Here is a 22533-nt window from a genome sequence, read left to right as displayed (position 1 = left end):
TTAGAGCCTGATCAGAGCATTGCCACTTGAGGGTGTTGCCATCAAGTACAACATCTGTAACATAGAGCCATACCAGAATCATAATGCCAACAATCTCCCCCTTTGGACTTGATGGCAACCTCAAGATCCTCAACGTCATTCTCCCCCTTTGACATCAAGGGCAAAGGGTTATGCTCCCCCTAAGAACATGCTCCCCCTGACTATAAACCAGATCTGCAAAGAAGAACCATAATCCACCAAACACCATAAATGACCATGAAAGAGATAGAGGCATATTGCAGCAATATTCAGACCAGCATCCATGATCTCCTTCTCCATAATGCCAACAGTGCATTATATGCTCCCCCTGAACCTGTGCCATTCGATCTTCGATCAATTCGCAACCCAGCACATGTACGCATATACCCCAGATGAGCCTTGCGTACAACCAACAATCAGAAGAGATTCAACAACATGATGATGCATCAACAACCCCCAGCTTTTGCCTGAGGTATTCAAAAGTCTCCCTGGGCAATGGTTTGGTAAGTATATCAGCAACTTGTTCCTTAGAAGTAACATACTCCAACTTGACCTTTTGTTCAAGCACTTGTTCCCTGAGAAAGTGATACTTGATTGGTATGTGCTTGGTCTTTGAATGCGTGATTGGGTTCTTTGAAATGCTGATTGCACTTGTGTTATCACATAAGATGGAGATAGGTGGTGTACAAGTGATTTGAAAATCCTGCAAGGTCTGCATCATCCAAAGGAGTTGAGTGCAGCAAGATGCAGTAGCAACATATTCCGCTTCAGCTGTAGATAAGGCAATCGAACTTTGTTTCTTGCTGAACCAAGATACTAATCTGGAACCCATAAAGAATGCACCACCACTTGTGCTCTTCCTGTCATCCATGCTTCCAGCCCAATCTGCATCTGTATAAGCATGAAGTGTGAGATCTGTATCTCTAGGATACCATAAGCCATAGTTTTGAGTTCCTTGAAGATATTTGAAGATTCTCTTTACCGCCTGAAGATGAGTTTCCTTTGGATTTGCCTGAAATCTTCCAACTATTCCTACTGCATGCATTATGTCTGGTTGGGTACCTGTCAAATAAAGTAGACTTCCAATCATAGATCTGTAGGTTGGTTGATGCACTGCTGCCGATTCATCATTTGCACTGAGGCTACATCCTGTGACCATGGGTGTACATACTGGTTTTGCATCTTCCATGCCATATTTCTTCAAAATCTGCTTGAGATACTTGGTTTGAGACAAAAAGATCCCTCCTTCTTTTTGTTAGATTTGCAAACCAAGAAAATATGTCAGTTCTCCCAGCAAGGACATTTCGAATTCTTTCTGCATTACCAGGGAAAAGCTTTGACTCATAGCTTCTTCATTGCTGCCAAAAATAATGTCATCTACATACACAACAAGTATTAGCAATTTGTCATTTTCAACTTTTATATAAAGATTGCTATCTGCTGATCCTTTTGAAAAACCTTGTTGATGAAGATATTTGTCCAAACGATAGTACCAAGCCCTTGGAGCTTGCTTGAGACCATAGAGAGCCTTTTTCAATCTGCATACAAGATTCGGATCATTTCCAAGAATGAAACCATCTGGCTACTCAATGTATACTTCTTCTTCCAAGTCTCCATTCAGAAAGGCTGATTTCACGTCCATTTGAAATACTTTGAAGTTTTGAAAGCTTGAGAGAGCAAGGAACATTCGGATGGCCTCAAGTCTTGCAACAGGAGAAAATTTTTCTTCAAAATCTATTCCTTCTTGCTGCACATACCCTTTACAAACAAGTCTGGCCTTGTTTCTAATTACTTCTCCATTTTCATTCAATTTATTTTTGAAGACCCATTTTGTCCCTATGACATTCTTATCCTTTGGTCTAGGAACCAACTCCCAAGTGTTGTTCTTTTCGATCTGGTCAAGTTCTTCATCCATTTCTTTGACCCAACACTCATCTTTGCATGCCTCTTTCACATTTTGTGGTTCAGTGGAAGAGATTAATGCCAAATAGCTTGAAGCTTCTACAATTGTTCTTCTTGTTTGTACACCTGCTTCTTTCTGCCCCAAAATCAGAGATTCTGGATGATTCTTCTTAACATATCTGGATGGAGTCTTCTCTTCTATCCTTATCTGCTCCTCTGGTTCTTCTTGAGGTTCTTCTTCTTCATCATTCTGTCTTTGAGGGTAGTCTTCATCTTCTTCGATATCTTCATAATTTACTTGCCTAGGAATGTATCCCTTCTCATCAACCACTACATCAATGTTGTCAACAATTCTTCCAAGTCTTTTATTGTAGCACTTGTATGCTTTCCTGTGTGGAGAATAACCAAGAAGAATGCCTTCATCTGCTGTAGGTTCAAGTTTTCCAAGTTGCTCATCAGTATTCTTAATATAGCATTTGCTCCCAAAGATTTTGAAGTGCTTTACCGAAGGAGTCTCCCATATCAGAGCTCATGAGGGGTTTGAGTGTTGTTCACTCGGACATTTGTTTTGTTGAGAATAACAATCGCAGCATATGCAGCTTCACCCCAGAAAGTTACGGGAGTTCCAGACTCATCAAGCATAGCACGAGCCATTAGTTGGACTGTTCTATTCATTCTTTCCACCACTCCATTTTGCTGAGGAGTTCTAGCTGTAGAGAATTCTCTTCTTATCCCATGTTCTTCACAGAAATCGAAAAATTCATTTGAGGTAAACTCTCCACCTCTGTCGGATCTGAGGCACTTAATTTTGTATCCTAATTCATTTTCAACCAAGGCTTTAAAGGATTTGAATTTTTCGAATGCTTCATCTTTGTGCTTCATAAGTCCTAACCAGACAAACCTGGAGAAATCGTCAATGAATAATATCAAGTATTCTTCTCCTCGAGGTGTCCTTTTTCTGAATGGTCCACATACATTTGTATGTACAAGCTCAAGAGGCATGCTAGCTGATCCTTCCTTCTCTGGAAAGTTAGTTCTGGTTTGCTTTCCAAACTGACATGATTTGCATATGGTGTTGTCTGGAATTTTGATATCTGGAAGACCGCGAACTGCCTGATATTTGCATGCTTTCCTTATTTGTGAAAAGCTTAGATGCCCCAACCTCTGGTGCCATAACCAGTGTTCATCATTCTTGCTTAGATAGCATTGTTGTTGTCCTTCTTCAAATATGTATAGATTATTTGGAGTTCTTTCACCTTTGATCACCGTTTTACCTGTATCAAGATCACGAACAAGACATCCATTTGATCTAAATATGACCTCGGTTCCTTGATCACACATCTGGCTGATACTCAGAAGATTATGCTTCAATCCATCAACATACAAAACATTTCCAGCTTTGACCTTTTCTTTTAACTGAGCAGTGCCTTTTCCTTTTATAGCTACAGGAGTATCATTTCCAAAAGAAACTTTCTTTCCCTTTTCTAAAGCAGAATATGATTCAAGTTTTTCTTTATCACCTGTCATATGCTTCGAACATCCACTTTCAATGTACCATAGATTTTCCTGTCCCTCTGCATAAAATGCTATCCCACATCTTTCTGTTTGTGGTTCCTTTATTCTCCATGTTTTGGTGCTTGAGGCTTGTTCCTTTGTCTGCTGAAACCTGCTCCTGCATTCAGAATCTTCATGCCCAAAGTTATTGTAAATAGAACATTCAATTTCATTTTCAAGAGCCGAAAAGTTGTTATAGGTCCTTTTTGTAATCCCGGTCATACTTCTTTGTTTTTGAGCTTCTCTAGTCATGATTGTTTTATATGCAACACATTGAGCTGCTTTGTGACCAAAGTTATGGCAAGAGAAGCATTGTCCATTGAAGAAACTTCGTCGGTTATCAAATCCTCCGGCCAAATGATTGTAATTTCTATTGTCATCCATTCTTGAAGCAAATTTAGAGGATTTTACCTGTGGATGGTTGTAGCTTTTGTTCATCCTTAAGATGCATTTCCCCTGGTTTACCTGATAATCTTTGTTTTTTCTTGATGTAATTCGTCCCTGCTTTACCTGGTGATCTCCATTGTGCTTTTTCTCATTCCTTCTTGCTGCATCAAGATAACTCTTTGAGGTGGATGCTTGAGAAGTTTCTCCATTATACCCCAAACCTGTCTTGTTTAGTGGAGAACGTTGTACATTGATGATCTCATCCAGAGTTTCAGATCCTTTGACAAACTTAAGATTAATAGCCTTTGTTTTCTCAATCTCTTTTCTAAGACCAACAATTTCACCTTCTCATTTTTCAAAATATTTTTCTTTTTCATCAATTTGAAATTGTAGAGTATCAATGATCATATTCTTTTCTTCTATACATCTCTTGAGTCTAGAAATTTCTTCATAAAGGCTATCCACATCTATAGCATCCATGTAATCATCATCTTCAAATTCCATTAAAAGTTTATAGTCATTACCTCGTTCATCTTCATCACTATTTGATAGACCATCATTATCTTCATGGGTGTAGTAGCTTTTTTCATTCTTTTTCTTGTTCCATCTAGCAGGTTCCTTTCCTTTGTCAATCTTATCCTTATGAGGACATTTCGTAGCATAATGACCTACTCTTCCACAAGAAAAACATTTAAAAGGTAACTTACCTCTGAACCTTCCAATACCCCGTTGAAGATTTCTGACAAAATTTGATTCTTCTTCTTCTTCTGGCGCATGACTTGCTTCACAGTAGTCTCCTTTACCTGAAGCCTTGAAAACAACTTCTCTCCTATCTGATGGACCTCCTTTTCTCATTTCATAAGCAGTTAGAATTCCGTGTAGCTGAGACATAGTAAGAGTTCGTAGATTTTCCTTTTCTTCTATTGTAGACACTTTAGATTCAAATTTGGGGGACAATGATCTTAAAACTTTTTCAACCACAATAGCCTCTTTTATTTCTTCACCCAAGTTTTTCATGCAATTAACAATCTCATCTACCCGAAGGAAATAGTTAGCCACACTTTCATCATTATACATTCTGAGATTCTCATACTGAATCCTGAGGGTTTGAAGTTTAGCACGCTTTACCTGTTCATCTCCTTCGTAGCTCAAGACAATCTTGTCCCATATTTCCTTTGCGGATTTATATTGCATAACCTTCACAAATTCTATTTGAGATAAGCATCCCAGCAGAGTATTGACTGCTTTAGCATTTGTTTCATATTTCTTCTTCTCAGCCGGATCTGTAGGAGTAGCTGAAGGAAAAGTGTAGCCTGTATCTATGATATCCCAAACTTCTGTACCAAGAGATTGAAGATAGGCAGTAACTCTTACCTTCCAATAATTGAAGTTTGTCCCATCAAAAATTGGTGGCCTGATTGATGCTTCCCTCTCGTAGTTGCTCATGATGAATGATCTTCCTTCAAGCGATCAAGCTTCTCTGAAGGACCCGCTCTGATACCAATTGTTGGAAATAATACTGAGAGGGGGGGTGAATCAATATTATCAAGTTCTTTTATTAAATCTTCCTTATTTATACTTTGAAGTGTTTTTGTATGTCAGTACCATAAAATAATGAGCATGAACAAGAAAAACAGAGTCACACCAAAGAACACCAGATATAAGGTGGAAACCCAATGTGGGTGAAAACCACCTGCTGCAATATGTCTCTATCTTCTTTCAAATTAGAAACTCCTTTTACAATGATTTTGTACTGGTGCAGTCCTTTACCAGTACGCAGGCTGCAACCTGCAGAGAGCTACAACTCTCTCTCGTTTTCTAGTCTCTCCTGGAAGGGAGCTACAACCCCCTACTTCTTTTCTTTCAAGGATCACTTTTCATAAATTTTCAAACTGGATCCATGAACATCAAATGATCATCAAGTACGAGTAAATCACCCAGTCAACAATAGTAACAGTAAACTAAACCCAGAACACCTTATCAACAGAGAAAAGTCAGTCAAATAAATGCCTTAAGACAGATACGCAATTTTTCTTTATCTGGCATGCGTTGCTACGCACTTCACCTTCTTCACCTCTGCGTATCCCCATAGAGAGCCTTGAGCTGCACTGCGTAACCACGCACTATTCCTTTAAACGCGCCGCGTACCTTCACTGTGCCCACGCACCCACTGCTTCTATCACACCGCTTACTACTACTATGGCCACGCACTCTCAGATGCTATCGCGCCGCGTATCTATGCACCTGCGGCTTCTGTAGCACCGCATACTTTCAATGTGCCTCTGCACCTGAACTTCTATCGCGCTGCGTACCCACGCACTGCGCCTTCTTTTGCTCTGCGTACCCACGCACTGAGCCTTCTTCTGCTCTGCGTACCCATGCACTTGCACTGTTAAACACCTGTGTACCTCTGATTAGGGCCGAATTGGCAGTCCCCCAGTGTGCCACAGATAGTCAGATGCCCAGATCTGATCATGTGCCCGAGAGATCACACTTCATAGATTCACTTTCAACTTCACTTTTATATAGATCAAGCTTTTAAACCGATAACCCAATATTTCAGATCTTAAGATATTCAATTTGCAAAAGATACATTAGCCAAGTGATCTCCTTCCCTATTTATAGTCAAGCCCTTATTCACACCATGGGACAAAACCATCAATAACCAATACAAGGGATCCAAATCGGGGCAAAATTAGATCCTATACCATGGGCCAAAACCATAGAATCAAGAACGGCGGGCTAAATACCACGGGCCAAACATAAGAAACCCCACGTGAGTGCGCTTCTCTGCCTTGAAGTGAGTGAACGTGGGGTACGCACCTCATGAACGGGTAACCTGTGGGTATGAACGCACTTCCTGACTGGCGTCCCTGCGGGTATGCACCTTTTGAACCATTCACCTGCGTACCTCTTAATTTCCAACATTTTTGAGAGCCTGATCAGAGCATTGCCACTTGAGGGTGTTGCCATCAAGTACAACATCTGTAACATAGAACCATACCAGAATCATAATGCTAACAGAGCAGACATCAAAGGAGGATGAAGAATGACCATTAACAAGACTTCTGATGCTTGACAACTGTAGCGTGGCATTACAGCGACAGGTAAGTATCCTACTGACTCACGCATCTACATCATGTGATCAAAAATTGTAAAGGTTAAGAGGTAGTTGGTTTGTAAGTAAAGAGTGGCCGTTTTGAGGCTATGTCCTCCAAAACCTCAAGATCCCTTTAACACGGACAATCTTCAATGACTTGTCAGCAGAGGATGACATGAAAATCTTCATCTATGGTGTTAGTCCTTCTATTAGTAAGGAGGAGACAAAACATGAAACAACAGATACAAAGCTAGATGGGGATGAGACAGATAAAAAAGACACTAATACAAAGGAACATAATCATGAAACAAAAGAGGAAGAAGGCATTGAAACAAAGAAGAACAAGTAGCAAGAAAAGAAAGATCTAAGTGGCTTCATGAACAGAGAGGAAGTTGAACAATCAAAATCCCATGAGCCTAATCAGCACCCTTAATCTAATTGTAAATAATCCGCAGCTAACACATAGATACCTTGCTGCCCAAGGGAAAAGAAAGTACACATTATGATGATTTGTTTAGGCTGCTAAAGAAATAATATTATACACTCCTGCTACAAAAGGGATGAAAGACATTTCCCCATAGCTTGAATATCAGATAATATCAGTGGGAAGGGGAAGAAAGGAAAGTAGGCTACTGTAAACAAGAAGAAAAGACCACAATAGAAGCATGAGATGCCAGAGAGGCTACCACAGCCACTAAGTTTCTCAGAGGTTGAGAAACACTTTCAGTATGGGGGTGATGATAAGTCTCATCATTGAGTAATTATATGGCCCTTAATTGGCCTTAATCCACCTCCTAACTTAGTGAAACCAACTATTCTCATGACTTATTACATACTTTTGATTATATTTTTCTTATGGGTTGAGTTAGAGCTAGATATTTTTCTTTGTGGTCTAATGTGGATGTAATGCATGAATAAAAGGATAAGAGCAAAGGAAATGTAGGGATAAAAGGTAAAATCAAGGAACTATGGTAAAAGTCCTTGGTAAAATCTCGGATGGGACAAGAAAGAGGAATTACAAGAGGTAAATCCTCCTCATTTAATGCCCATGCATTCAAATATCCCTCCATCAGCTGAAAGTACACACATCCAAATCAGGAGTACAAGAAGACAACCAAGCAAGTGGAAGTACAAGTAGCCTCCCTACTAGAAGGCAACCGAGCTAGTGAGAGTGAAAGGACAAGTTACCATTAAGTTGGGAGATGTACCCCCCTAATTTTGAGGGTAGTCATTGAGAATTCAGATGTATAAATAACGAGGCTTAGGACCTCAGCTTTTTTACCCAGTCATATGTTAGTCAGCTAGGCAGTTAGATAGTTAGAAGTATTTGAACCTTTTGACTTGTGAAATTTTGATGTAATACAATTCTTTGATAATGAAGATGAGTTTTGATTTGAGCCAACACTGAGTTAACTCAGAGGGCTGAAGCTCTTGGGTTAGGGCCCAACCCTAGCATCCAAAGCTCCTCTTTCTTGTATTGTTAAGTAGCTTAGATTCATGCTTTCTGTTCATTTGTTTCAGTAGTTCATCTCCATTATAACAGTAGCATAGATGCATGTTTGATTGCTCATTTGGTTAAGTAGGTGCATGTTCATTCTAGTGGTTCAACATATCTTTCTGGTTTCCTTCTCATTGACTCAAGAAGTTTCTTGTTTCATGTTCATTTGCTTGAACAATTGAATTCCATTATAGCAGGGTAGAACAAATTAGTTGTGTTTCAGTTATTCCATCTATGATTTCATTAAGTCAGTAGGTCGGCAAAGAAAAATATCTACAAGGTTACTCACAGGTGCCTCAGCCTCACCTCCTCCCTCTGGGACCATGGTGTGAGGAAGAAACCTGCAGTAACCGCAAAAAAATATGGTTTTGGTTTTCATGGAGCTTTGTCATTCAAACATAGTCACTGAGTTCGTCGTCACTCTGCCTCTTTTCTAGTCATCAACTCGATATCTCTTTCTCTCCTCATCATTTGACCTCACTCACCTCCCCATGCCAGTGTCCTTCAGCAAGAAACACCTGAGCAAGGGACTGTTGTATTCACGTTCAAGTGGTCTTTGCGGGGAAATCGTGTTTCGTAAACTAAATCATCCAGTCACTGCTGAAATCCCATTTCGTGTTTGAATTTTCACTTTTTAAATCCCCACCATAAATCTGCCTTGACAGATTTGATGTTTATCACGCACCTACTCAATAAATCTCGACCGTAGATCTACCTTGACAGATCCAACGATCCTCGCGCCATATTGCATGGACCTCTGCCCAACCATTCTTAGGCTGAGGGCACACGATATGGGCAGTTTCCCCATGCTATGTGTCGACCGGGGAGGGTAATTGCATGAAATTCCTCAAAACCATTTACAATTTTGAGGGCGCGTGATATCCTACTTACCACCCTCCAAACCTGCTTGTCACTTTTTGCACGTTTCTTTTTGTGCTCCAATCTCCACCATGGATATGCCCTGCCAGATCCAATGGTTTTCGCTTCACCCGATACCATTTCCGCATGTTTTCTCTTGCCTGTGATCTCCGCCATCCATCTTCTGACTGCCCACGCGATATAACCCTAGTCGTCTGTCCAATTAGGCCACAATGTTTGCCCATCTACCTACGTACCCTCTTGCGATTTGATCTCAGCCATTTGTTTGCCTTCACCCGCCTGATCCAACGTTCCTCATGCTCTTTTTCTCCCCCATGTCCTCCTTTCGCCATTTTGGCCTCTGACCGTTCTCCCACTTAGACACAGGCTTAGCCTAGTCTCCATTTCTAATCCCTTAGCTTAGTTTTTATGCCTTTCTCCTGGAGCTTAGATAGTTAGCATTAGGTAAGTATTGCTTGGAAATTCTACTTAGTCTAGTTGTTTTCATGATTAATTATGGTTTGGTGTGCATTAGGCTTACATGTTTCTTTCTTCATTACTGTAGTAGAGTAGCCCTCATTTAGGATAGATTTGCCTCCCTTCCATCAAGATCAAGCTTCTTATGACCCTATAGAAGTTTGGCATGGAACCCCTAGGGTATCTTGCTAGATGAGTAGTGGCAACAGGCAGTACCTTCACTCCTACTTGTGTATATAGCATAGTCACATCCAAGTCCGTACAAAACCCTAGTTGCTAAGTAGAGCTGGTAGCCCTAGGAGTTACAACATTCTTGCTGCAATACCTACACTCATTAGAGCCATATTCGTAATTTTTCTATTCTTCCTTTCTACTATGTTTTTCTTTTGTGGTGCGTATCTAGCTACTAATTTTATCTAGATTCCATGGTGTTTATAATATGTCATAAATTATTTGGATTCATATTCTCCTTCTCAATCAGATCAAGATTTTAATATACTGAAAGATTTTCTTTTCAACTAGGGCCTTAAACTTCTTCAACTTACCAAAAGTTTCATATTTGAATTTCAAGAAATGCACCAAATTATTCCAAGTTAAACTATCAATAAATGTCAAGAAATAAGTGTGTCTTCTAGGACACTAGGCTTGCATAGGCCCACAGAAATATTTGTGTACCAACTCCAGTTATTCCTTTTCCTTGTAATATGCATTAGTTAGAATGTTGTCCCTCTGTTATTTCCCCATTATACAACTACCAATTGGTGCATGTGTGATTGGTACACATTTAAACAAATACTTATACTACAAGAAATTTACTCCAAAATACAAGTGACCAAATCTCACTATCAAAAGCCACGATACAATTGTATATGCTCATTAAAATCACACAGAGAATCACATATATGTGCACTATCTTGTAAGCATTGATACTAAATTTCATCACTTGCATATATATAGTTTATTCTAGAGAAATACTATTAAAATGATTTGGAGAAGATGTATCTAGATACTCTAGACAACTAAGCTCTTATAGAGATTTCTATAGCAAAAAATTTTAGATTTATTCTAAATTTAACTAAGACAACTCTAGAAATTTCTTTAATAAGTATTGAGTGATAATTGTTTTGATTAACAAAATATTATACGTGATACTTAGAGAGAAAATAATGAGCCAAATTCTGATCGTAAGATTCAAGTAGTAAATAAGGAGGTTTGGGCCCATATTATATAGAGTATTCTTTATATAAATATAGCATTATGAAAATGTGATGGACATACTTGTAGAAAATCTTATGTACATGGAGTATAATACTTTAAATAAAATACCACTAAAAACCAATGTTTCCACTAAGCAATGCACATTTTTTACTTTTGGAGCATCGAGTTGAATTGTATCAATTCCATATGGATCATTTACCTAAAAGAAAATGTCCACTCCAATTCTTGTATTTGTACTCATCCATTTAACCAATATACATAATTTGACCTAAAGTGGATCCCATGGCAAAATGTTAGTTTTTTTTTCATGGTCAGTTTGGAATGAGAGTGTGGGTGTTCCATTGTGCTTAACAACGTGAACAAACGTACATCTAAATGCAACATTTTAAAATATGTTTCATTTGTCTTGCAATTTTCTAGAAAAAAATGATTAAATGTTGGATAAAATATTTCACTCAATTCAATTTAGGAAAAAATATTGACTTTTAGTTTGCGAACTTCTCTCCCTAATAGTTAATGAGAACCGTATACCTCTAGAACGTAATAGACTAAAAATTTAAAAATAAGGATATGTGGACAACACCACTCACCTTGAAAATGCTCTTAGTAAACTTTCAATGTTTTTATGACTATGCATTGCTCTCAAATGAATCAACGACAAAAGATAAAATACTTTAAGCTAAATGAAAATTAATATAAGGTTGAGAATTATCACACAAAAGAGGGAAATTGACTTACATAGCTAGCAAAACAGAACCACCAAATCACTTAACATTACTAAAGTAATTAGGCATATAGTTTAATAAATGTGTGAAAGTCATACATGCCATTTTCTATTAGGAGGTACTAATAAGTTAATGGTTAAAAATGTTGGAATCAAACCACTATTGAGAGGGGTGTGGTGAATCAATAGTGATAGAAATTATATATATTTAAATATTTTTTTCCAATTTATTAAACAATAAATTCAAAACTTATAATCAAAACATTTGAGCATGTAACAACATTAAGGAATCAACACATAAGAACCATGAAACATCAATACAATCATGCACGAGGGATACGAGTGTTCTGGTGGAAAGCCTCAAGGGGAGAAAAAACATTTTGTTGTTATTTTGTAACTTCTCTTTCTTCTATTATTAACCATCAAAGTCCTTACATACTTTAGCTAGCCACTACTAACTAGAAGCCACAACCTCTCTAGAGTTTGGTGGCCACAACTAGCTATGAAGCACCAACTTAGTTTGAGTAGTTTCTTTGCAACTACCAAAAAGGATCCACTACTCCTGTATTGGCAAGCCACTAAACTCTATGGGACACACTTTCATACATTTTCATACTAGACCCCAATACAGACAAATATTTACCCCATGTCAACAAACCAACTCTCTCTGCAAAACAATCTCTACTCATCCAATCAAAGACAACACACTCTCAACCTAAATAACGTTAGCTCATACAGATAACAGATAAAAACAAACACACATGACATGACAACAACAATATCTTGACAATGACTCAATAATGTGCCCTCAAGGATATACATGAATCTCTTACTTTATATTTAGTTTTACGACTAAATATAAGACATGCATTAACCTCATCCCATGAAAAACATATATCAATATAATCTATGCAACTAATCTCTAGCCCTTTCACACTTCATTATTACTCATACACAACACAACAACATCATACTCAATGGAAAAGCTCTAGTATTTTGGTAGTAGGAAATATTTCACAACTAAACAATTATAATCTAACATTTCATTCTTTATTCATTCACAATAGAAAATCATTCCTCTATCAATACATATAGGATTCCTTATAAACTCCTCTAAACTATCAATCGATCTCAGGCACTATCTTTATCTCTTTGCTAAGACATAGATTTTCATCATCAACCCATGCACTACTACAGGATACCTATATGTGCACATTCCATAAACACATAGGTTCATCCTACAATTATCTTCAACTATGATCCTCATGCCATTATGCTCAATTGACCTCTACCAATGCTCCAATCACATCAATATTTTTCCATACACTCTAGCACTGAGGATGCCACCAAACATGCACATGACACATTCAACTACACGCGTATATAACTCACCACTTACATTGGCTACAAATCACACTTGAAACTTAACTATAACTGATCCTAGATTGAAATCAACCCTTCGCCAATATACTCTTCACATCCTTCATAAGGTGTACACACAAACCATGGTACAACCTTATCATCACACTCTATAGAACATATGGATTATCTGAATAGGAAAATGCATATGTTGTCTTTCAAAGTTAGATCACCTCTATTTATGCCTAGGTACACTTTGATATGTGAACAATATTTAACCATCCAACTTTCAATTCGCTCAACATGCACTATATTCTCCATCTGTATCAATCAAGCTAGCAAATGATATTCAATGCATTCCACCATTTTGAGACCAGATCCAAGGGATCATTTTGACGTAAATGAGTTCATACTTGTTTTAAAGATAGAACAAATAATTTTATACGAAATCAACTAAGCAATCAATGTACTACGCTTTGCATAGCATGTCCAATTTTAGCAATGACTTGATGAACAACTGAAAGGAAATTAACATGATCCATTTATTTTGAGGAGACCAAATCAAATCTATTAATTCTCAACCGAGTCAAACATGTAACCCATGATCATATTAGTTTGTAACTCATGCCATCTTGTCCTATAACACCATCATCCATTGAACAAAGTGTTCATAACATGAGGAGCATAACAAGCCCAATTCAAAATGAATGTTGATGCTAAAACCATGACAAATTACAATGATTAAGGCATGATTGTTTCTCCCGCGTAGCTACAAGAGAGTGCTACTAGAAACTTACTATAAGTCTACAACAATCTATGTTGGCGTGCAATGATCAAAGCACAACACTACCTCAATGTCACTGTATGATAATTTTGAGACCATGTCACTACTCCTAACTAAGGAAAATTAAACTTTATTTAATCAATGACTGCACCCAACTTTAACACATCCTCAAGCACTTATACGGTGTCTTACAACATTCAAGCATTATTGTAGAATCAATTTTTCATCATGCATGATCCACCATTCAGTTGACATCACTACCGACATGCCAAACTTACCATAGTGCCAGCAATATCTCCCTTTGGAATTGATGGCAAGCTCTTACAAATAATATGAATTCTGATATTTCTCTATCTTCTTTTGAAATTAATTGAAAATGGTATATCCTATGAGTTGGACCAAATTCCAACACTCTCCTACAAAACCACTGATTCACAACCAACAGATAAACAACATGGTCTACCATATCTGTCTAAAACTCATAAATGAATCCATCCCAGTAATGTTTCTACTCTCACATGATCTAAACAACAACATCCCATCAATTCATACACTCACACTTATGTTTATAGGACTTTGTTTCAATACATGGCGTCAACAGGAAAAAATGAGTGCTCTTCACAACAACGAAAATTTAATAACAATACATAGCACCAACAAACAACAATATAAATAGCAACAATAATACATGTTCTTGACCTCTCAATGGTACATGAGAGCAAATGCATCAACATCATACAAAATGGATAAACCCTATTGTTGTATATCATGATAGTAAATGCCAATATTCTCTTAACATCTTAGCCATAATGTAAGGTCTTCAACAGCAACACAATATACAAAGAGGCTTAAAAAATCCTCCTCATCAATATAGGAATTATATCATCTATGAGTCTCAACAACATACAACAACATAAACTCTAACTCTCAAGAAAAAGTCAGTAAGTAGCATAACATATCATCAGTAACAACATATTATTCAATATTACGATGTTATCTCGATGCAATAGCCACCACACAATCACCATGATACAAGATCCTCTCCAATAGTAACATCAATATTGAACCTTAAGTGGATATCATTAACCAACATCATCAATGAGTGGTCAAGAAAATAATGCAGAAAATAAGAAACAACAAAGAACCTTTATTTGTACAACATAAACCCTACAACATAGAACTATTAGTACCTCATAACCTTATCATAATACTTGGCCTTGTGCTGTCAAGGTCAACATACTCATACATTAAGATCAGAATCTAAGAAATAATAACATAGAAAACACTTTGAATATAAGAAGCACACTCTCATACATTTACATGTACATGGCATGAACAAGAATACATGGCTTAGATGTGACCTCTCAAACATATCCAAATATATTATCAATATAGAATATAAACCTTTATTCAAGATAATACAAGGACACTACATATGAACTCTATCAGATAATACATTAGCCATGCAAACCCTAGTTGTACAAACTCCAACTCACAGGCTTTCCTGAATTGGTCAACTCAAGCAACAATAGAGATCTCATACATCTGCAAAAAGGAAATGTTATATAAACATATAAAAAGCATGGTAAACTCCTCTTTCTATGTGTTTTCTCTTTTTTCCAACAAGGGATAATAATGCCAAGAATTGTCTAATGAACCAATGGAGAAATTTGAGATTCTCCCCTCAAAACATGTGCCACCGCTTCCTGATCTCTACATATCATATGACTAACATCAAAAGGATAATCATCATCAAAACAAACTGCTAGAAAAATTGGAAAAGAAATATTCTGCCACAATTTAATGACAAAACTTAACTGCATATATCATTCAACAACAAAATCACAAAATGATCTTGTGGCATATGATGTCCTCATATATAGAAATAATTACATTGGTCAAAGCATGTAGTAGCAACACCCACTCATAGAAGATCAGGTCCATAAATATGCATATGTGATGATAGTCTTGGTTTCTAGGTATTCAAAAGCATCATTGTGGTCTCAACAAGAAAATTGTTCCAATGCAATCAACAATCATAATGGTTGATCAAAATATTATCAATATGAACATATATAAACCAAAAATAAAAGGCAAGCCTTCAAACCATCTACACCTCCTTAACATGAAATGCTATCCACAAACACTACTTCCACTATGGCTTCTTTGTCAAAGTTTTTTAATGAAAGTTCAAGATGATGGACCATATTCTCCCCATGATGGCATCCAGTCCCCAGTTTCTCCTTGTAACCTCTTGTTGTTATTTCTTCCAAATTTTGAGAGGTTGATCTCTAAGATGCACACATATTGTTTTCCTCTTGTCTGGTTGGCTTTGATTTATGTTCACCTTTTGACTAGATTTCCTAAACAAACTGGGAAACTTACAATCTTTAGTGAGATGGCCAAGATTTTCACACATGTAACACCTCATATGACCGGGAATGGGGAAAGGACTCATATATCATATTGATCTTCTTTACTATCTTTTTATCAATCCTATAACCAAAAATCTTATGGAAAAAATAATTGCATGAGTATCAATATCCATAAAGAGAACTGTTATACTTCCCAATTGATAACCTTCATGATGAGAGAAATATTCATCGATTTTTTAATTGATAGGTATTTATATTCAACAACATGATATACTACATGTTTTATTTGGATCATTTGGTCATTTTTATTCTACGATCTACTACAATAAGTCTTTGACAGATAAAGCATCTGACATCTCCCAAGGGTGTAGATGATATACTTGAAGAAAATGCTTTTCTTGGCAAGATATTTCACTCACTTTTGTTGCTAGCTTCCTTTCTTTCTTCTCTCTCTATTTCTATTTTCTGATTTACTTGAAGCTGGTATTAAACTATTTTCTCCTTTATGAAGACTGAGATCTGATTTGAAGGGGTAGACTTTTGGCTACTCTTATCCAAATTCAACTAAGTGGTTTTCTTATCTAGATCAGTTCTCAATGAAACCCCTTTAACTTATAATCTTTCGCATTGCTCTTCCTTTCCTATATACTAATTTCTCATTCTCTCTTCAAATCTCCTTCCTTTTTCCAAATGAGTTTTTAATATAATGTTTTCTTCTTGAACGGATATTCCTTCTCATTAAAAATTTGCAGTAAATTCTACTAGCCTTTGTTCCCTATTGTGATCCTTTTAATATTAGCTTCAAGTGCTTCTATTATGCTATATTTTTCATCTTTAACGCTTTGTAGTCTTGATTTTTCCATTTCACAATCAACTATCTTTGTACTTGGAGAATCAATTTCAACCAATGGATAATCATGCTCTAACCCAAGATTCTCAAGAACATCATCATCATCTTTATTCTTACCCATAAATGGGCATCTAGATCTATAATGGCCATCACATCTGTAGTTAAATCAAAATGATCTACCTACCCTACCTTCATGACTATCATCAATATCGTTGATCAACAAAAGGATGGGTTCTTCTAGATATGAAGTATTTCTATCATGATTGTGGTAGTTTATTTTCTGAGACAACTTATTCTTGCACTTGGCCATATGTCCATGATCTACCCTCAAGAAGTGAAGGTGCACTAGAGGGAACTAGCCTTGATACCAAATTTTGGAATCAAACCACTACTGAGATGGGTGAATCAAGAGTGATAGCAATTATATACATTTAAATATTTTTTCCAATTTAATAAACAACCAATTCACAACATATAATCAAAACATTAGAGCATTTTACAATATCAAAGAATCAACACATATGAACCATCACCCAAAAATACAATCATGCACAAGGGAGACAAGTGTTTCTGGTGGAATCTCTCCGAGGGAGAAAGACCACCTTTCCACTACTATGTTGCTTCTCTTTCTTGTATTATTAATCATCAAATTACTTACATAGTTTAGTTGAGCACTACCAACTAGAATCCATAACCCTCGCTATAGTTTGCTAGCCACTACTACCTAAGAAGCCCTAAATCCTTGTCAACTGTTTACTGACCACTACCAAGCAAGGATCCATTACTCCTATCTTGGAAGGCCACCACTTTCCAAAGGCTCAAATATCCTCAAACTCTATGGTTCTCTCTTTCATACATTCTCATTTTGGACCCCAGTTACAAACCAACAATCTCTGCACCACGTCAACAAACCAGTTGTCTCTCCAATACAATCTCTACTCAACCAATTAGCAAGTACATATTCTCAACGATAATCACATCATCTCACACAAACAAATCTACTTATATAAATAACACATCAAATAAAACTCATAGAACATGACCCCACTAGTTTCTCGACAATGAATCAATATTGTGTCCTCATCAAAATACATCAAACCCTAAGTTTACGCTCAATTTTACAATTCTTCAATATCAAATATACTACATGCATTGAACTCAACCCATGACAAAATCTATAGAAATATAATCTCTATAGCTGATATGTAGCCCTCGCACAACACATTATTTGTCAGAGACAATCCAACAACACCATATTTAATGCAGAAGCACTAGTATTATAGTAGCAAGCAAAATTGCACATATGAACAACCAGGATCGAACATTTCATTCTATGTCCATTCAAACTGTCAAATCATTCATATGTCAGTACATATAAGATTCATTCCAAAGATTTTCTTCGAAAACTCAATTGATCTCAAGATCTATCTTTGTCTCTCTACATAGACATAGATTTTCATCATCAACCCATGCACTACTACAAGAAACCTACTGGTGTGCACTCCATAAACACACATGTGTGTTCTACAATGAATTGCAACTATGATCTTCATGCCAATCTGCTCAATCAACCTCTATTATGCACCAGACAATTCAATATGCCGTCTTACACTCTGAGACTAGGGATGCCACCAACCATGCACAAAGAACATTCAAATGCATTCCATACATAGCTCGCCACTCATAATGGCTACTAAACATGTGCAACTCAACTCTCATTGATCTTAGCTTGAAGTCAAGACTCCGGCACCATACTCATTGTCATCCTTCACAAGCTATGCACACACATCATGCTACATCCTTATCATCATGCTCTAGGACATATGCACTATCTAAACTAGAAAACTCATACACTCTCTTTCGACATTCCATAGCCTCTGAGCAGGTACACCTCTAATCTATGTGCACTATTTAATCATCTAATTTTCAGTAGGTTCAACATGCACTATATCTAAATTGTTCAGTGTCAGCTCAAGCCAACAAATGACATTCAATACATTCCCCAATTTACTATTATGAAAATCTAGCGTTATCTTATTTTTAATTAATTTTAATATAGTAATTTTTAGGTGTAATGACTGGTTAAAAAATTATGATTTGGTTACATCAATGTACTTCCATTTAATAATATGACTCTTATAATTACATTGAATTTCATTTTTTTATAGACATGTAAATTTAAAATCCAATAAAACGAGTGTAATATGCAGCAACTCTACCTAATATTGCCCCTTATACAGAAAGCAATTGATAATTTTAACTAATAATAAAAGTTAAGTAATTGTAAAATTTATTATTGATAAATTTTAGTAATATGTACCTCCATATTTTTTGAGAGATAAAAATACATGTATAGAAGTAAAATCTTTCGAAATTTTATGCAATTATTAGGTATGATTTTTAGGTTTATTATTATTATTATTGAAAAATGTCTTAAAACCACACAAAAATTCTCAACAGCCAATCAAAAATAAATTATTTGATTTCTAAAAAAATAATAAATAATTTTTAATTCTAAAAAGATTATTTTAATACAAATATTTTAAAAACATGAAAAAAATTAGTTACTACTTAATACTTATGTCTTATATAAATAATAATAATAATAATAATAACAATTTTATATATATATATATATATATATATAAATATTAATAAACATCTCTGAAAAATATAAATTAATTTTTTTAATTTTTTCATTTATTTAAAAAAAAACAGGTTAATATTTAAACCAGCAGGGTTTTCAATATATTTGTTGAATACACTCTCTTTTGAACAAACTTCCGTAGCCTTTGTCTATGAGCAAAGCCGGTACTCCTCCAACCTATGTGCATTGTGTAACCATCTAATTTTCGATAGGTTCAACATGCACTGTATCTAACTTGTTCAACGCTCGCTTTGAATCGATCAAGCCAGCGAATAACATTCAATACATTCCACCGTTTTGAGCCCAGATCGAAGGGATCATTTGATGTAAATTGAGTTTTATGACTTTTTCCTTCCTAAAATATCTCTTAATTACTAATGTTAATAATGATTATGATTTTCCACTTTCTTTATGAAGTTAGAATTCAGTTCTTATTTGTTATTATCAAAATATAGCATGATCTTTTTTTAATTACTTTAGATATAGTAACATTTAGGTGTAATGATTGGTTACAAAATTATTATTTGGTATTTTTTTAATATCACTGTATTTCCATGTAATAATATGTTTTCCATAATTATAATAATTTTTTTTTTAAGTAAATTTAAAATCAAATAAAATCACTATAGTAATCAGCTTTGCTATTTTGTATATTTTGTAAAAAGTAATTGATAATTTTGAATAATAATAATAATAGTTTTATTCTTAATTTTAAAGTAATCACAAAATTGATGGTTGATAAATTTTAGTAATATATATTTGATATTTTTTTGCAGTTACTAAAATTTTAGTGTTAGGTATAATTTTTAGATTTTATTATTATTATTATTATTATTATTGAAAAATGTCTTTAAAACTATTCAAGAATTCTCAAAAGCCAATCAAAATAAAAAAATGATTTTTAAACATATTATAAAATAATTTTTGATTTTGGAAAAATAATTTTAATAAGAATATTTGAAAAATATTATGAAAACTTTCCAAGATTTTTTCAACAATATAATACTGCATAAGTATAACAAGTGTAATATACAAGGTTTCTACTTAGTACCTGTCTAATATCAATTCAATTTTCTCCCTAATCTAGTAGATTGTCTATTTAATATAGTAAGATAAAATTTTGATATTTTTTAATATAAGTATATTGTTTTTTAGTCTTTAAAAGTGTTATTTTAAAAATAAAAAATAAATTATAATGTATTGCAATTAGATTTAAAAATTTCGATGTAAAAGGTTTAAATATTTGAATATTTTATTTATACACACATAAGAGGTGGAGGACTGGCAAACTTTATGTTAATTTTACATAATTATTAAATTTATCATTGTAAAATTTTAATAACATATACCTTTATTTTTTGGGGATAGAAATACATAGAACAAATAATTAATTCAAAATAACGTTTGATTTAAAAAAATCATAGAAAATTAATTTAAAATTATTTTAATTTAAAAAAAAAATATTTTAAAAAAATCATAGAAAATTGTTTTAATTTAAAAAAAAAATATTTTAATATAAGTTTCTGCAAAGCAAGATGAAAACTTCAAATATTTTTGGATTTAATAAAAATCCAAGAAGCCAAAAACAGTATAACATTATCTTAAATTAATATATAAAATTTATTATGTTATTATTGTATATAATATTAATATTTCCGTATTTATATATATTTTAATATAAACCTATTAATAAAAATACAATGACATAAATAGAAAGAATTTTTTGGTGTTATCAAATCAAAACTCATGTTTGGTTTATCTTTTTATTATTTTAAATTTTTTTTTTCCTGTACTCACAACCATACAAATTTTCAGTGTGATCAATTACAACTCAAGATGTTGCACGACAAGATAGATAAATTGGAGAAAACGAGAAAGGTAGGATGGAATACGAATGGTTGTTTTTTCAGTATTTTTCTAGTTATATTAAAACAGGTTTAAAGTTTATTAGTATTTTAAGGTATATTAATTAATTTTATTCTTCTTATGACTAAGAATATGGCTGGTGAGAATTTGGAGTTATTAACTTTGAAAGAACTGCAACTACTCGAAAAGCAATTAGAGAAAGCTATAAAAAGGATACAAAATAAAAAGGTAAATGAAAATAATCTTTATATTTATATTTATTGTTTTTCATTTAATTAATAATTAGTTTTAATAATCTTTGTATATTTTCAGATGAAAATAAATTCACAATTTTCGAACTCCTTATTAGAAAAGGTACATTGAGCAATTTTTTTTATTTTTAATTATACTATTTTTTTTGCTTTTTATTAGTACCATCTCTGTTTTTTACTTATGTAACTTTCTTATTATAAATTATTTGTAAATATGAATATACATTTATGCAACTTTGTTATTAGAAAATTAGTTGTAAATATGAATATACACTATAAATATAAATATACATTAATATTAGATGGGATGTTTTTGTAAAATAATTATATTTCTTTTAAAAAAGTATGAATTTACTAACTTGGTTATAAGATATATATGTTAAATTTTTCAATGTAAATAGAATTATTATTTTTGAATTTGTAAATTTATTTTCATATAAAACGATAAAGCAAAGGCTTAAAGATATATATATACATATTAAAACTTCTTCAAATATACTAATAAATCAAACAATAATTTTTTGAAAATCTCATAGGCTTAATTGGATAAGTAGGAATCCCTAAGATTTATTCTTCTAAGGTAAGATAACATAAAAACAAAATATCAATTCATGGATAGTCACCTATGCTACATTACCTAACCATGTATTCCTCATTTGCAATTA

At 34.4% G+C, this 22533-nt stretch overlaps 1 protein-coding gene across 3 annotated transcripts in view; it reads left to right on the top strand.

Moving 5' to 3' along the window:
* Positions 1-22533, top strand: part of LOC149182529 (agamous-like MADS-box protein AGL11) — a 223798-nt gene that overhangs the window by 100264 nt on the left and 101001 nt on the right. For 2 of the 3 annotated variants that reach the window (XM_089418598.1, XM_089418597.1), the window contains exons 3-5: positions 21567-21629; positions 21747-21845; positions 21930-21971. In XM_089418598.1, coding sequence (XP_089274724.1) covers positions 21567-21629; positions 21747-21845; positions 21930-21971 — 204 coding nt within the window. The remainder of the gene's footprint in view (positions 1-21566; positions 21630-21746; positions 21846-21929; positions 21972-22533) is intronic. The other variant, XM_089418599.1, reaches the window with a different exon arrangement.

The sequence above is a fragment of the Pinus tabuliformis genome, chromosome 3_2, assembly GCF_031772625.1.
Source record: "Pinus tabuliformis cultivar Carrire ecotype Pingquan chromosome 3_2, CPIR1, whole genome shotgun sequence".
NCBI classification, from domain to species: Eukaryota; Viridiplantae; Streptophyta; class Pinopsida; order Pinales; family Pinaceae; genus Pinus; species Pinus tabuliformis.
The sequence above is the reverse complement of the archived record's forward strand: the minus strand, read 5'-3'. Positions and strand labels throughout refer to the sequence as shown.